Source organism: Anabrus simplex, chromosome 3, assembly GCF_040414725.1.
Source record: "Anabrus simplex isolate iqAnaSimp1 chromosome 3, ASM4041472v1, whole genome shotgun sequence".
NCBI lineage: Eukaryota > Metazoa > Arthropoda > Insecta > Orthoptera > Tettigoniidae > Anabrus > Anabrus simplex.
Genome location: NC_090267.1, coordinates 44636490 through 44652036, shown reverse-complemented (window position 1 = coordinate 44652036; position 15547 = coordinate 44636490). Strand labels below are relative to the sequence as shown.

Here is a 15547-nt window from a genome sequence, read left to right as displayed (position 1 = left end):
CCGGTTATACTCGTGATATAATTCTGCATCTGACGCTGCCTTTTTAATATCATTACTGAATTTGGTTATGTTTGCTCGCACTGTCTTTCGTTTTCTCTTCATCAACATTAACGCCTTATCTCCGTTTCGACTGCCATACTCGTGAAATATTACTTTAAACAGACTGCAAGGGAAGTTCTTGTTAGTTATGATGCTATAAGTACCCGATAGATAGCAGCACTAGTCACATATAAGTTCTTAGATTCCTTTAGCACTCATTGCATCTAAGAAAACAAGACGGCTGCTCTTTACCTTCAATATCACTGGCCACAGGAATCTAGAATTTCGCTATACAACCTCAAATCAACCCTTAACTAGCAAATGTTCAATGAATAACTCCCGTATAATATCTCAAAGCAATTCAAATAGGTAATTTAGATACTTATCAGCGTACTCGATGACCCGTGGCGGAGTGCCATGTGATCGTGATGTGAAGCTTGTTTAATAAAAAAACGTTGACAGTTTCGTGCACTTTCTTTGCCAATTTTGAAGTCAACTAGTGAAAGTATTCAAGCCTGTCTTCTCGTATTCGTATATATTCGTAATTTATTCCGTATTTCTCTTAGGGCGTGTTTCGCCACCAAATTATGTCGTATATATAAACAAGTTTTCTTTATTGCACTTCACTTCGTACCAAGAGAAAACATAGTGACGTCAAGGAAGATACAAAGAATGCACACACAGAGAAAATAAAGGCATCTTTAATCCTCCACAACAATTGTACAAAATACATGGCACTTAACGGATATATATTTCGTGCGGTCGAAGAGAGTCCATCCAATAATCAGCGACAGCAATTCCCTCTTTGGTCACTTTAACGAGATCTTGAAGTGTACATTGGACAGTTATACATGTGTGGGATAGTTTGTGTTTCCCCGCAATCACAAAGTTCTGTCTGTTTCTAATGTTAAAAACATTTCTTAGCAGAGACAGTACGAGTCCCCATATTACGAAAAACGCAAAATTAAGATATAGTATTTTACTATTTGGTACCAATTTTTAGGAATTTCTTATTTTATACGCGCTCGCAATGGTGCTTAAGTGAAACTATGTATTGTCTCACATTAGCGCTCGTAGTGGTGCTTAAGAGAAACTATGTATTGTCTCACATTAGGGCTCCTAGTGGTGCTTAAGTGAAACTATGCATTGTCTCACATTAGGGCTCCTAGTGGTGCTTAAGTGAAACTATGCATTGTCTCACATTAGCGCTCGCAGTTGTGCTTAAGTGAAACTATGTATTGTCTCACATTAGCGCTCGTAGTGGTGCTTAAGAGAAACTATGTATTGTCTCACATTAGGGCTCCTAGTGGTGCTTAAGTGAAACTATGCATTGTCTCACATTAGGGCTCCTAGTGGTGCTTAAGTGAAACTATGCATTGTCTCACATTAGGACTTCAAGAGGTGCTTAAGTGAAACTATGCATTGTCTCACATTAGGGCTACTAGTGGTGCTTAAGTGAAACTATGCATTGTCTCACATTAGGGCTCCTAGTGGTGCTTAAGTGAAACTATGCATTGTCTCACATTAGCGCTCGCAATGGTGCTTAAGTGAAACTATGTATTGTCTCACATTAGCGCTCGTAGTGGTGCTTAAGTGAAACTATGTATTGTCTCACATTAGGGCTCCTAGTGGTGCTTAAGTGAAACTATGCATTGTCTCACATTAGGGCTCCTAGAGGTGCTTAAGTGAAACTATGCATTGTCTCACATTAGGGCTCCTAGTGGTGCTTAAGTGAAACTATGCATTGTCTCACATTAGCGTTCGTAGTGGTAGAAAAAGGCAAACTGCTAATCTAATCGACCGGATAACGATGATTAAGAAAATGATTGTAACTTTTAGGAATAAATAAATATATTCTAACCTTTTATTATGTTTTAGTTCGTAGCCCATATCCCTAGAATGTTTTCAACATTGAGTCGCTTGCCTGAAGGGCTAGAACTTTGGATTTTCTAAATAACCCCACCTCTTGAGGTTGCCCCTAAATCTTCGGATATTACTCCTAAAACGATTAAGTGACCTCCAAGTAGTTCAGTCGAGCTAATGTTCACGAGGAGGATATTCATGTGATACCATCCACTCCAAAAGGTAGATATGATGTCACCTTGACTGGTTTAAATAGGCAAACTAGATAAGGAGAATAGTCAAATATCGCTGCTGTGCAAAAAGCTGAAAAGCCTGAAAGGCCTGCAAAAGATTCAATGGCTGACTCAAAATATTTTAGATATTAGTATTTTACAGTTTGGTACCAGTTTTTTTTAACGAATTTCTTGTTTTATAAGAATATCACAATAAGTAAATTTTAAAAATTGCTGTCAGGTTTCCGTGTGGGGAATTTAAATGATCATAAGTTTGTTTTTCGATAAATGAAACTCAAATTGAAAGCGATTTATTACTTTGCTTCTAAGGAATCATTCTGGAGAATCATCTGTATAGACAAGTGTAGGACACAGTGCACCAAAAGGGAGAAATTGACTCAGGGCCACGAAACTTCCGCGAATGAAATAATTAGTTCTTACAGCATGATGGGATGAGGCCTCTTAGGTGAGATAATATGTACTAGAAAGTGTATGTAGAATGCAAAATAAAGCTTGAAGTGAAGAATTTAACTGAGAGGAGGTTCGTGCGATTCGAATTATTTTGAAAGTACATATCGTCGCTTCACCAGTAAAAGGTAGTAATCCACAAAGCTCTTACTATCGATTATTCTCATCAAGACTGGTCACGCCTCTCAGCCACGTACGGTTAGGCAGTCCATCAGAACAAATTGTGTTGTGTTAATTTTCCTATGCCCATATTTAAAGGAAAATTAACCTTAATGTACCGTACTATACGAATGTATGCTTGCATTACGTATTTACGCACTCCTATTGTATAATGCATGTTAGGTTCATTTTCGGTTACTCGTCCGCATAGGAAAACGAACACAACGGACATTGCTCTGATGGGCTGCATATCCATACGTGGCTGGGAGGCGTGACCAGTCTTAAGGAGAATAATCGATAGGAAGAGCTTTATGGATTACAACCTTTTCCGGTGAAGCGACGATATTTAAGAGTTAGTGAGGTAGAGGTAATTTAATTGAAATAACATTATATATCTTTGTTTTACTATAGGAATGGAACAAATTAATACATTTTTAGCTGAGTAGTAACGGGAGGGAAAATTGAAACATTTTTGAAAATGGATTTTTAGGAAAGTAGATCAGAGTTTTCTATATGTCTCTCAGTTATGGCCATCAATTGATGCTTCACATTATAGCCTGCACGGTGGCTAAGAGCATCTCGTCACATATTTTGTGATATCATATGAACCGCAGCCATAAAACATATTCATGTTAAAAATCGGCAAATGGTCCCATGAATTCAACACATGTTCAAAATGCAGTAACGTCATTTCCTTTGCTGTTCTGTGACGAGTATAGGAAATGCTGATCGAGGGGATGGGGAAACGACGAAACGTTTGGTTAGGAGAAGGTATTTGTAAGTTGCTCTCGAAATTTACTGCAGGTATCGTAGAAGAGCTGAAACTTCGATTCCCTGTGGTGTGATGATGCTTGTGTTTCATGATGCCAATTATGTTCTGATGCTGTGATGCGCGATATAGCACCAGCAAGGCGAAAGTGAGAGATTACGACCTTCCATGTCCTTCCCTTATTCTTGGCGATAACTTACAACGTCGAAGGATCAGACTTCTTCAATATTTCCTCTCATTAGCGTTAAGAGGGTATAAAAACGAAGTTGCACTACCTCTTGAAATAATAATATTCACCATGGGTAGACCTGTTTATCAAATGAAGTGATGCTAAGTCGATTTGGCGAAAGGAAAATTATTTGATGATATTCGACTAGAAGAAATGTTAGGTTGATAGGACACATATTATTATTATTATTAATAGAATATCGTACAGTGTGTGGACGTTGCCGTGACACTTCCTCGTTAGTCCCAACAAGAAACAGTCGCGTGCATACAGTACAAGCAGAACTACGGTCTACCGAGCTCGATAGCTGCAGTCGCTTAAATGCGGCCAGTGTCCAGTATTCGCGCGATAGTAGGTTCGAACCCCACTGTCGGCAGCTCTGAAAATTGTTTTCCGTGGTTTCCCATTTTAACACCAGGCTGTACCTTCATTAAGGCCACGGCCGCTTCCTTCTCACTCCTAGTCCTTCCCTGTCCCATCGTCGCCATAAGACCTATCTGTGTCGGTGCGACGTAAAGCAACTAGCAAAAAAAAAAAAAAAAACTACGGTCTCTGTTTTGGAGGGTAGTTGAATGACAGCGGTGGAACTCGAGAAAGTCCTAGTTTCACCAACGGGCAAATTTAAAGTACTGCCAGAAATGAGGTAAATCAGCTAGCGAGACTTTTGTAACAGTCAAGTCGAAATCGCCCGGATAACCACGACGTGAAAAAGATGCGGAAATGCAGGGAAAAAAACTATGTGGTCCTGGAAATGTTAGTGCCAGTCCACGAACATATTGACTGTAGTACGTACGTATGTGAACACTGTGTTGCCCACACTGTAAGCGCCAGTCCAAGAAGTTACTGGCTCAAGTACACGAGTGTACGCCGTGCTGGTTGAACTGTAGGCGACAATCCACGGACTTCTTGAATGTAGTATTAGCATGACGAATATAACAAGTGTTAGGACTCCTCGATTTGATGCACGCCCCGCTGGGCAGCGGTAGAGTGGGCAAGCTCCACAGTACCGATCAGCTGGTCTTAGGAATTATGCCGGAGGAAACGTATTACTCCGTAACTGATAAGAATGTACACTGTATTTTAAGGAACAATGAGAGTATACTTTGAAGGTTGAGTCAAATGTTCCACCTTTACAATACCAAGATTCTTTATTATCTAATTATTTACAAATCATTTTTTAAAATACGACGGGACGTGTTTCGTCTAACGTGTAGACATCATCAGCAGCAAGAGTCTTTAAGAGAAAGCAACAAAGACAAGGACAAAGTAACACATTAAAATAATTCGGGTAGCCGAATACGTCAATTAAAATGGTGAAGAGGGTTCAGGATTGTTCGGAGCACAACACTTAAAAATATATTGTTGGCATTAAAATTAAAATTGTCCATATGGGATGATTCAGTAAAACATGGCGTTTAAATTCTTCTTTTTTGAAGGTGCTGTGTTGACATACAATATTCTGTTGTGTCGGTGAAAGAAATGTCAGCAAGAAATGTGAACATCATGCCAATAAGACGACCTTAACATCCGCTCACTGTATTCCTTATACATCGTTTTCATGCTACTAAATTTAACATTGTGCACCACTTTATCAAACTTTCACCGACACAACCGAATATTGTATGTCAACACGGCACCTTCAAAAAGAAGAATTTTAACGCCAAGTTTTACTGAATCATCCCATATGGGCAATTTTAATTTTAATGCCAACAATATATTTTTAAGTGTTGTGCTCTGAACAATCCTGAATACCCTTCACCATTTTAATTGACGTATTCGGTTACCCGAATTATTTTAATGTGTTGCTTTGTCCTTGTCCTTGTTGCTTTCTCTTAAAGACTCTTGCGGCTGATGATGTCTACAAGTTAGACGAAACGTGTCCCGTCATATTTTTAAAAATGATTTGTAAATAATTAGATAATAAAGAATCTTGGTATTGTAAAGGTGGAACATTTGACTCAACCTTCAAAGTATACTTACGACAATACGGGCTTTACAATGAAGTTCATTTTATGTAATGAACAATGAGAGATTACAATTAAAATACCACGGCAAAGTGCAATGGAAAAAACATACACGGAAATAAGTGCAACGGCCTTCATCACAGGTTGCAGAAAACACAGGTAGCTGGAGTGCACATATACAGACAAATAGCACATACGTTTCAGCATATTAAACAAACACCATGCAATATTTAAAGGTAAACTCTACATTACAACTGAACATTTCGGTTACTGGACTGTCGAAAGCTTGCGTGAAGTTTTGGCGGATGTTTGAGATTGTAAATCTCGCCGGCTTTCCTTCGTTATGAAGAAGAATAGACACTTCAGATAATGATAAGTCACTGTATTCTATCTAGAGCATGTTGAAGACAACGGCCAGCTCCTGAAAGATCAAGTGATATTTTTTCTATGGAATCGATACAATATAAAACTATTTCGTCCCACATCGATTTTGAGTTCAGTTTTCCTTTAATTACTTTTTCGGCCTGGAAAAGAATGTCACATACACATTTCGAAGGACGTGTAAAATGGATGAATTTTTGCTTGAACCATAGCCTTTTATTTCGATGAGAACTGAAAATGCACTTTGATTATTTTTACGTAGAGAATGGGCACAGTGCGAACACTGAATGGTACACCAAACATTTCACAATCGAAGAGTTGAGACTTTTGCGGGACTTAATCTCGCCTGAAAGGCATTTCGGCAAATTAGGGGAAACGTGAGGCACTGCTCCTGGACGTAATCTCCATTTCAAGTGAGAAATATCCAATTTTTCACCATTTAGTATCAAATAATCAGATTAATGTAAATGAAAAATTCTAATATTGGGCGTTAACTCAGTACCCTTCCGTGTAATAGCTCCGGCCCATTTTTCACATTGATTTATATCCTTCGGTGGTGAAAATTTCGCATAGGCCCTATCACCAACTACTCTACCATAGCCTGACTTGCAATTATCTGTGGACTTCGTTACGCTGACCATGTCACACTGTCTTTCACACGGCTCGGGTGGCTTCGTCTGCAAGAACGACGCACACTTCTTACTCTTTGCTTTTTGCATAATATTCTTAAAACTTCTCAACCAGCCTATCTCGGGGATCGCATCAAGCTCCTCTCCACAGACCATAACAAAAATACCCGATCCTGCAGCACCATGTGTTTATCCCTTCCTGTACACAGAACAGCAATCTACACGAAATCATTCACCGTTACCGCAGCCCGACAATGGAATCTCTTACCAGTGGACGTCAGAAGCATGTCCAGCAGCTCAGCTTTCAAACATGCCTGTGTCGAAATACTACGTAAACATGCATGAATCATCAAATTATGACCTGAAAACACCTCCTCCTACCGTCTCTTCATCATTATTTTCCTCTTCCCTTCATAGATATTCTTCTTCTTCTTCATCTTCTTCTTACTAATCCTTCTCTTCACCTCTCATTGAAGGCGATATTTCGGTGTACTGTAGAAATGTAGGCCTATACATTTTATAACCTTTCTTTTAAGTAGTAGTTATAGTATTCATTATTCATAAATTTTTTAATGTACTTTACGTACGATGTGTATTATATGGATTGATTTTTCTTTTTTAAATGTGGTTACTTTTATTAATACTATTACTGTTCCTATTGTTAACATTATCATATAATGATCATCAGTAGTTATTATTAAGTGTTCTAGGTTAAGACTGGTTAAGTGTAAGAAAGGGAGTAATCTCTAACGTTGGCAGAATAAATAAAATATATTATTATTATTATTATTATTATTATTATTATTATTATTATTATTATTATTATTATTATTATTATTATTATTATGATTATGATTATGATTATTATTATTATTATTATTATTATTATTATTATTATTATTATTATTATTATTATTATTATTATTATTATTTTGCTAGGGGCTTTACGTCACACAGATAGGTCTTGTGGCGACGATGGGATAGGAAAGGCCTAGGAGTTGGAAGGAAGCGGCCGTGGCCTTAATTAAGGTACAGCCCCAGCATTTTCCTGGTGTGGAAATGGGAAACCACGGAAAACCATCTTCAGGGCTGCCGATAGTGGGATTCGAACCTACTATCTCCCGGATGCAAGCTCACAGACGCGCGCTTCTACGCGCGGGGCATTATTATTATTGTTATTATTATTCTTGTTGTTGTTGTTGTTGTTGTTGTTAAAACAGTATGTCATGCTGAACTATTAAATTAATCAAGCTACATAAGATACATGCTTGAAGTACACAACACACAATGAAGTGAGTTTAGGAAATTAAAGCAAAGAAAAATCGACTTATTCACTGCAATATCTCGCACAGTAACGTCTCCCGCACTTTTCTATGCCCGGCTTGCAGGAACTACTGGAGCACGTGTTGGATATAATCCCTTGCAGTGCTTGCTGTGGCGGGACCACAAACTACCATGCTATAATGGCTGAGTCCTCACACTTGGTATTATATTCGTCATGGTAGTATAGAAAAGTTAATATTCGGTGCGCAGTTCAACTAAAACTTATTTCTGGTTGGTAGGGTTCATAATTGTTCCCGCACAGCTCACATACACAACTGGCGTCTGTTCACAGAAATTCTACCGTGGCACAGCTTGTACTGAAATCTATGGGCCGCAGAACGTGAAGTGATATATTGCAGTTCATAGTCTGTGTTCATCCATTTTGAGTTTATCATGGGTTCAGTTCAGAAAAAGTCTGTCCAAATATTAGTTTCTTTCCCATGTAGTGCCTGAACCAAAGCTTGGTGGTGAAGAAGACAGTAGCATTCTCAAGAGCAGTTCCTTTATGTAGAACGGCTGCCATGTGAGTTCATAGATAAAACGCGATAATAATAATAATCATAATCAAGAGGGTGACTCCTTGCTTAGGCCGATTCAGCCCATTATATTACCGGCACAAGCCGAACCTTCCTAAATGGATAAAAATTAAAATAATAATAATAATAATAATAATAATAATAATAATAATAATAATAATAATAATAATAATAATAATAATAATAATAATAATAATAATAATAATAATAATAATAATAATCGTATGGCCTCAGCTACCGTGTGCAGAAATTTCAATTTGACTCCATCTGGCTGTCTGCTCGTCAATTTCGACGTTCCGTTTCACTCTAGGCCCACTAGATGGCAGAACGAGTAAACCGAAACTCTCTTGGGCGCCTATGGCTAAGATTTAATTCATTTTGTCAGGTAAACACCAAATGTGTCACCAGAGATCTTATTTATTTATTTATTTATTTATTTATTTATTTATTTATTCATTTATTTATTTGTTTATTTATTCACGAAGCACAAGATACAGCTACACTGAGCAAATTTCACTTGCACTCTCAACAGACTTTTTTTTTGCTAGGGGCTTTACGTCGCACCGACACAGATAGGTCTTATGGCGACGATGGGATAGGAAAGGCCTAGAGTTGGAAGGAAACGGCCGTGGCCTTAATTAACGTACAGCCCCAGCATTTGCCTGGTGTGAAAATGGGAAACCACGGAAAACCATTTTCAGGGCTGCCGATAGTGGGATTCGAACCTACTATCTGCCGGATACAAGCTCACGGCAGCGCGTCTCTACACGCACGGCCAACTCGCCCGGTCAACAGACTATTTAACAAACGTAAACTTTCATAATAAAATATAACAAACATAACAAAATATAACAAGATCAGGTACACAGCCTACTAATAACAACTGTCCAAATCGAAAACCATGAGAATGTCCATGTTCATAACCAAGTCGTCGTGGGTCAAGATGACGGTATAGTCCCTTCTCATCAACTTATCTTTAAGAGACTATTTACACCCCTCTGGAATATGCTTTTATTTGATGCTATATTGTTAGAGAGTGTTGGAAGGCGAATCAGGAAAGATCGTTGAAGTATTGAGTGCTGAGTGTGGGGAATGTGGAGAAGGTCTTTGGTTCTGGTGGAGCGGGAAGGAGACAAGATGTTCCGTGCGGTAATGCCCATTTAAGATCCCGTGGAGGAAACTCAGGTCAGCTACCTGTCATATGATGTGAAGCGGTGACATATTAATGTCATTAATACCTGCTGCGTAGACAGATTTCTGAGCTTGGGATTTATGTTCCTCACAATTGCAGCAAAGAAGGACACTGCTCTGTCTAACTGCTTAGTATTGGATGGGGAAGCTCTTGTCCAAATCGGAGAGTGGTAGTTTAAGAGGTTGATTGATCGTGAGGAAAAAGTGACGAGGAGCACTGGGGTCAGAAATTTATGTGAAGCGATAGAGAATACCTAGTAATTTCATAGCCTTGGTTGTATATGTTTCTATTTGGGTCTTAAATTGTAATTTTGTATCGAATATTATACCTAGGTCACGCTGTTGAGCAACTACGGTGATGGGCTTGTCGAGTAGGTAATATGATGTCGGTAGAGGAGATTTACGCAGTGTTATGGTCACATGGCTGCATTTTTGTGGATTGGGGATAAGTTTTCATGTACAGCACCAGTTCGAGAGGGCATTAAGTGTGGACTGTAGCAGAGCTGCATCTGCTGGATTCCTGATCTCCCCAAATATCTTGCAGTCGTCAGCAAAGAGTAGGGTATTCGCTGTTTCGTTGAGTTCGGACGGCAGATCGTCCATAAACAAAGAAAACAGCAAGGGGCCGAGAAGAATACTGCCTTGTGGGTCACCGGAGGTGACTGGTAACCATGAGGATGAAGTGCCTGATATTACCACTCATTGCCAACGGTTACGTAGGAAGCCAGAAAGAAGGGTCAGAAGACTGCCATGTATATTAAAGCGTTCGGAGAGTTTATGGAGCAACAGAATATGGTCTACAGAATCGAAAGCTTTCGAAATGTCTACGTAGCAGATTTCCAGCTGTGATTTAGCTGCAATGGCATGTGATGCAAAGCTATGCAGAGTGTCCAGTTTTGTTAAACAAGATCCACCTGGTAGAAAACCATGCTGCTTGGTTGAGATATACGGCAAACTGAATGCGAGGAGACACTGGTGTATAATTTTTTCAAAGATAAAGGATAGTGTGGGGAGAATAGAAATTGGTCAGTAAGATGAAACATTAAATTTGTTGCCTGATTTGAGAAGTGGAACAATATTTGCGTGTTTCCAGGTAATAGGAAAACAGCCCGCGGCAAAACATCTGTTAAATAATTTAGAGGGAGGGACGCAAAGAGTGCTGGCAGTATTTTTTAGGAAAAGAGGACCTATAGTGTCGGCACCGGTAGCTTTGTTGCTACGAAGAGTTTGAAGAAGGTTATGAACTTCACTTGGTGTGATAGTTATGCTTGATAGGGTTCTGTTTGAAGCTGTACCTACGGGAGGGAGCGGTTTGTTTTGTAAAGGAGGTGAAGAAATACTTGTTGAACAGTTCATTGCGATCGGCGCCGTCTGCTGGTGCATCGTTATGGTTCACGCTGACAGGAATCCGCTCCGTCCTTCTCCGTGTGTTGATGAGACTCCAGTAGCGCTTGGGATTGCTGTGGACGTTTTCAGTGACAGTGTCTACGTGTGTTTTGTAGTCTCATCTGACCATAAACCTCGCGTGGCGGCGGATTTTAACGAAGGTATTGTGAGTGTGTGGGTTAGGGAAGTCTTTCCACAGGCGCCAAGCTCTTTTCTTATTAAATAGTATCAGTATGGTCTCTTGTGATATCCAGTGTTGATATTTGCTGGTAGTAGCCCGTTGTGCAGGTACGAAGTCTTTAATTGCAGCTTGCAGCCAGTAATACAGCAGGTCAAGAGCCGATTCGATATCGGCTATTTCGAGCAGACTCCAGGGAAGGCATTCCAGGGCACGACACATTGCAGGCCAGTCGGCACGGCGCCAGATGTAGGTAGGGCGGTAGGATGTCCTGCTGTGAGGCTTTGAGGAGTGGTGGAGAAGGAGGAATAGAGCATCGAGAGACTGGTGGTCGCACAGGAAAAGGTTTCTGCCTGGAGTTATTGCTTTAAGTTCTAATGAGGAGAGTATGAGGTCCAGGGTGTTGGGTACATATTAAACTGTTTCAGTCCGAGGCCATTAATAAAACTGTCTATAAAGTATGTGTCACAGTTGTTAGCTGACAGTCCGATAGTTGGAGAAGACCACTTAATAGACAGGTTAAAGTCGCCGATTAAAATTATTTCACCATGAGGAAGAGCTGCATTGACTGAGTCCAGGCACTGTTCAAGGTCACAAAATGGTTTGTTTGGTGGTCTGTAGTAACATCCCACAAGTACAGGGTGTCGAGGAAAGAGTAGCTCCACCCACACTAACTCACAGTTCCGTTCGAGATCTGTCCTTCATTTACACGGTAACGCACTGTTCACTGCTAGCATCACTCCACCACCTAGAGTGCGCGATCACGACGAAATATGCTGTAATTTTTTGGACTTTTTAACTGATATATTTTTCCATTTTTATAATTCTCTCTTTGTCGTGCATTTTCTGTTTAAGGACAACACAAACACCCAGTCCCCGGGAAATTAGCAGCGAGTGGTAGTTCACTGTCACTAGCCCACGAGAGTCATGTTTCAGTAAGTCCGATCACGTCAACTTCTCTTAAGTCTGGCAGGGATAGTTCACAATCAGACAGCTTATTGTTTAGGCTTTGCACATTCTGGCAATAGATGTCTATGTCTGTTTTCATTTCACAAGTGGTGGACCGGGGTTTAAGTGGACATCTCCAGCCAGTAGTAAGACGCAAAGCAAGCCCCTAATTGCTGAGCGACCAGGCCTAAACTCTCTCAGCTCAGAGCTGGTAGGGAGGCGCCTATAAGTCTGGAAAATGGCGCATCCAGTCAGAGAGAACGCCGGAATGTAGTAGTTTCTCTCTGCTAGTACCATGCAAAAGGAAAACTCACCTTTTCACTCGCACACACCGATTCCTTAACTCGAATAGACCCGTGCAGGGAACCGTAAAGCGCAACAACTCTGATTATTACCAGACAAACAACACAAACTGCAGCAGCACTAAGCTTGCACGTGTCTACTCTAGCCGCCATCTTGCCCTTTACACGCCGACATCATGGAGTTTCTAATGGACTTTCTTCCACCCTTAAATATTCGACTGCCTCTGCCAGGTTTGAACCCGCTATCTTGGAATCCGGAGGCCGACACTCTACCATTGAACCACAGAGCCAGCTATTAAATGCGATGGGGCGTTCTCTATTCAATATAAGGCACAAATTGAGGTACCCTGAACATCCCCACTTAGGTTTTGAGGAAAATGCATGGGGTATAAGCAGAAGTAAACCAAAGCTTGAATACAACAAGCAGTTTAGGGTACACGCTGGAAGTGGGCGTTTCATAGAAATGAAGTTGATATGGAGACATGGAGAGCTTCATCACTGCAGTTTATGGGCCGATGACCAAAACAACAAGAAGCATGCGACATATTAAATGTCCCTGTGTGGGATGAGGGTCATACCTTTGTCATCTTGACGATAATCTGCTCTCTGCGCAATCGGTGCAGGATGAGACCCAGCCACAAGCCGATCACCCATGGACCAAATCGGTTTTGAGTTCCCGAGTAAAGATATAAGCTGCCTTTGGTGCCTTCATTGTTACCGCCCCTGGAACATCAGAATGAGTCATTGCATTGTTCGATTATTGAAGGAATGTTAACATGTCCACCTGCTAGTTAATTTAAACAAAATTGTAACTGAATATTTACTTTTCATGAGCGAAATGAACTTTCAACGTAATAAGGTGTTTTCAATTACATACCAGATGAGTCCGCTGGACCTGATATTTTCTGCAGTTAGGCACCCCAACGAACGCCAGTGGTGGTGAGATGGTAGACTTTCCTTTGCCACACACAAAGCCACATTGCCCTTTAACCATTCCCCTGCACCATCACAGGAAGACATTTGCAAAACCAGGTATGCGACAGGTATTTACACAGTGCATCAAACTGTCATACGGTTATGTAAAAAACACGTACCAATCATACGTTTTCAGTAGGATATGAAATGGACGGTATAAGCGTTGGGATACTGATAGAGAACATGTGTGCATTTGTGAAGCGTAAGTAGTTGTCCATCTAGTACGCTTTACGGTAAATTGCATGCTTGAGTTACTTTGGTGTCATAAGTTCATAAGGGTACTGCTAATACAGCTGCGGTTAAAAACTAGTCTGAAATCCCACTTAGACCAAATAATTTATTCGCAATTTGTCTTTCGAGAACAGTCCAAAAAGCCAGTGCATTCGAATACCCTCACGTCGTGGGTTGTTTATTTACTGATATTACCTCTACGAGCATTGGGAATGCAGCCAAGAAATTCGGGTTCGCATCGGACATGCAAGAAGCATCTTCATGCAGATGAGGAAATTGTTGACCAACCGCAACTTAAAACTGAACGTAAGGTTCCGGTTGGTCCGTGCTTAAATATTTCCTACGTTACAGTATGGCGTGTAAGGATGGGCACTCACTCAGACTCTCTGCAAGAGATGAAAGCATTGGATATGCGTGTGCGTGAAGACAGATGCTTTGTTCTATGTGTTGCATCGACTATAAAAGAAGAATGAAGTCATATTGACCATCAAAAGGTTAATGTTGGAATTCTTCGGCCATAATATGCAGAATGATACCTACATAATCCTGCAACTTATCATACAAGTAAGAATAGAAGGACGTAGGAAACCTGGCAGACGACGAACTCAGAGACTGAAGAATCCCTTGGACAGGTATGTGTTGAGCACAGCATCTCTGTTCAGCATCGCTGCATCCACAATTAGGATAACCATGTTGATCACCATGCTTCGCTATGAAAAGGAAAGAAAAGAAGAGAAAAGAAGGAGACTCTTACGCAGTTATGTACATTCCGGTGGCCTTCAGATGGACATAGTGGATATACGTTGCTGTTCCTTCACCGTAGGACACATGTCAGGACACGTTCTTGATAAAACATGTTCTCAAAAACAGGCTTGTCTGTCACACTCAACATTCATATCTGTATAATTGATTTTATTTGGAAATGTGTTTCCAGTCATTCAACCGGGTCAGCAATAGAATGAATGAAGGCCCCATCTAGCGGAGAGAATGTGCCGGCTGCCGAAGCCCGTCGCACTCCTCTGGCGCAATGATTAATGACTGACAGATGAAGTGAAATGATATTGGAGATTGTTGCTGGAATGAAAGATGATAGGGAAAAACTCATTACCAGAAAAAAACCTGTGCCGCATCCGCGTTGTCCAGTACAAATCTCACATGGAGTGACCGGGATCTGAACCACGGAATTCAGCAATGAAAGGCCGGTGCGTTGCCGCCTAATTCACGGAGGCTACTTGATTTTCTTTACGGAGTAGAATCACTTGCATTCACAAAGCAAATCTCTCCGTAAAGCCAAGAAGTTAGTTGGAACAGTGAAAGATGAAGGCATTCATAAGTTACCTCGCTACAACGTGCAGTGGTGACTCCTGGTATTTTAGATACATAGGAGAGAGCTATGAAGAGAGTGAATTAGTAGCAGCTAGGCCTATATTACAAGGGCTATTTGTAATTAACGACCGGCTAATAAGGTATAAACTACTACATACTAATAATAATTTTACAGGATTAATGTCTCATTAACTAATAATGGAATATTTTAACACTCAAAGACGAGTCATTACTGCCTACTGGTCATGGGTACCTATTTGTAAGGGATAAGTATACTTGCACGACCGTAGGTAGGTAATACACTCATGTCCATAGAAACCAGAACACCTTCAAATACTATAGATAAGAAGTTAATATTAACATGAAATTTTCATCGGTATGTTCTGATGAAAAGATTAACATTTGAACCATGTCAGCCTTCAGGTTCAAGGTCCATATCGA

The 15547-nt window shown here is 40.4% G+C and overlaps 1 protein-coding gene across 1 annotated transcript in view; it reads right to left on the bottom strand.

Annotated features, from left to right (window-relative positions):
- LOC136866983 (nose resistant to fluoxetine protein 6) overlaps window positions 1–15547 on the bottom strand; it is a 159240-nt gene that overhangs the window by 28612 nt on the left and 115081 nt on the right. The window contains exon 10 of the mRNA XM_068226787.1: window positions 13153–13297. Within this exon, the coding sequence (XP_068082888.1) occupies window positions 13153–13297 (145 nt within the window). The remainder of the gene's footprint in view (window positions 1–13152; window positions 13298–15547) is intronic.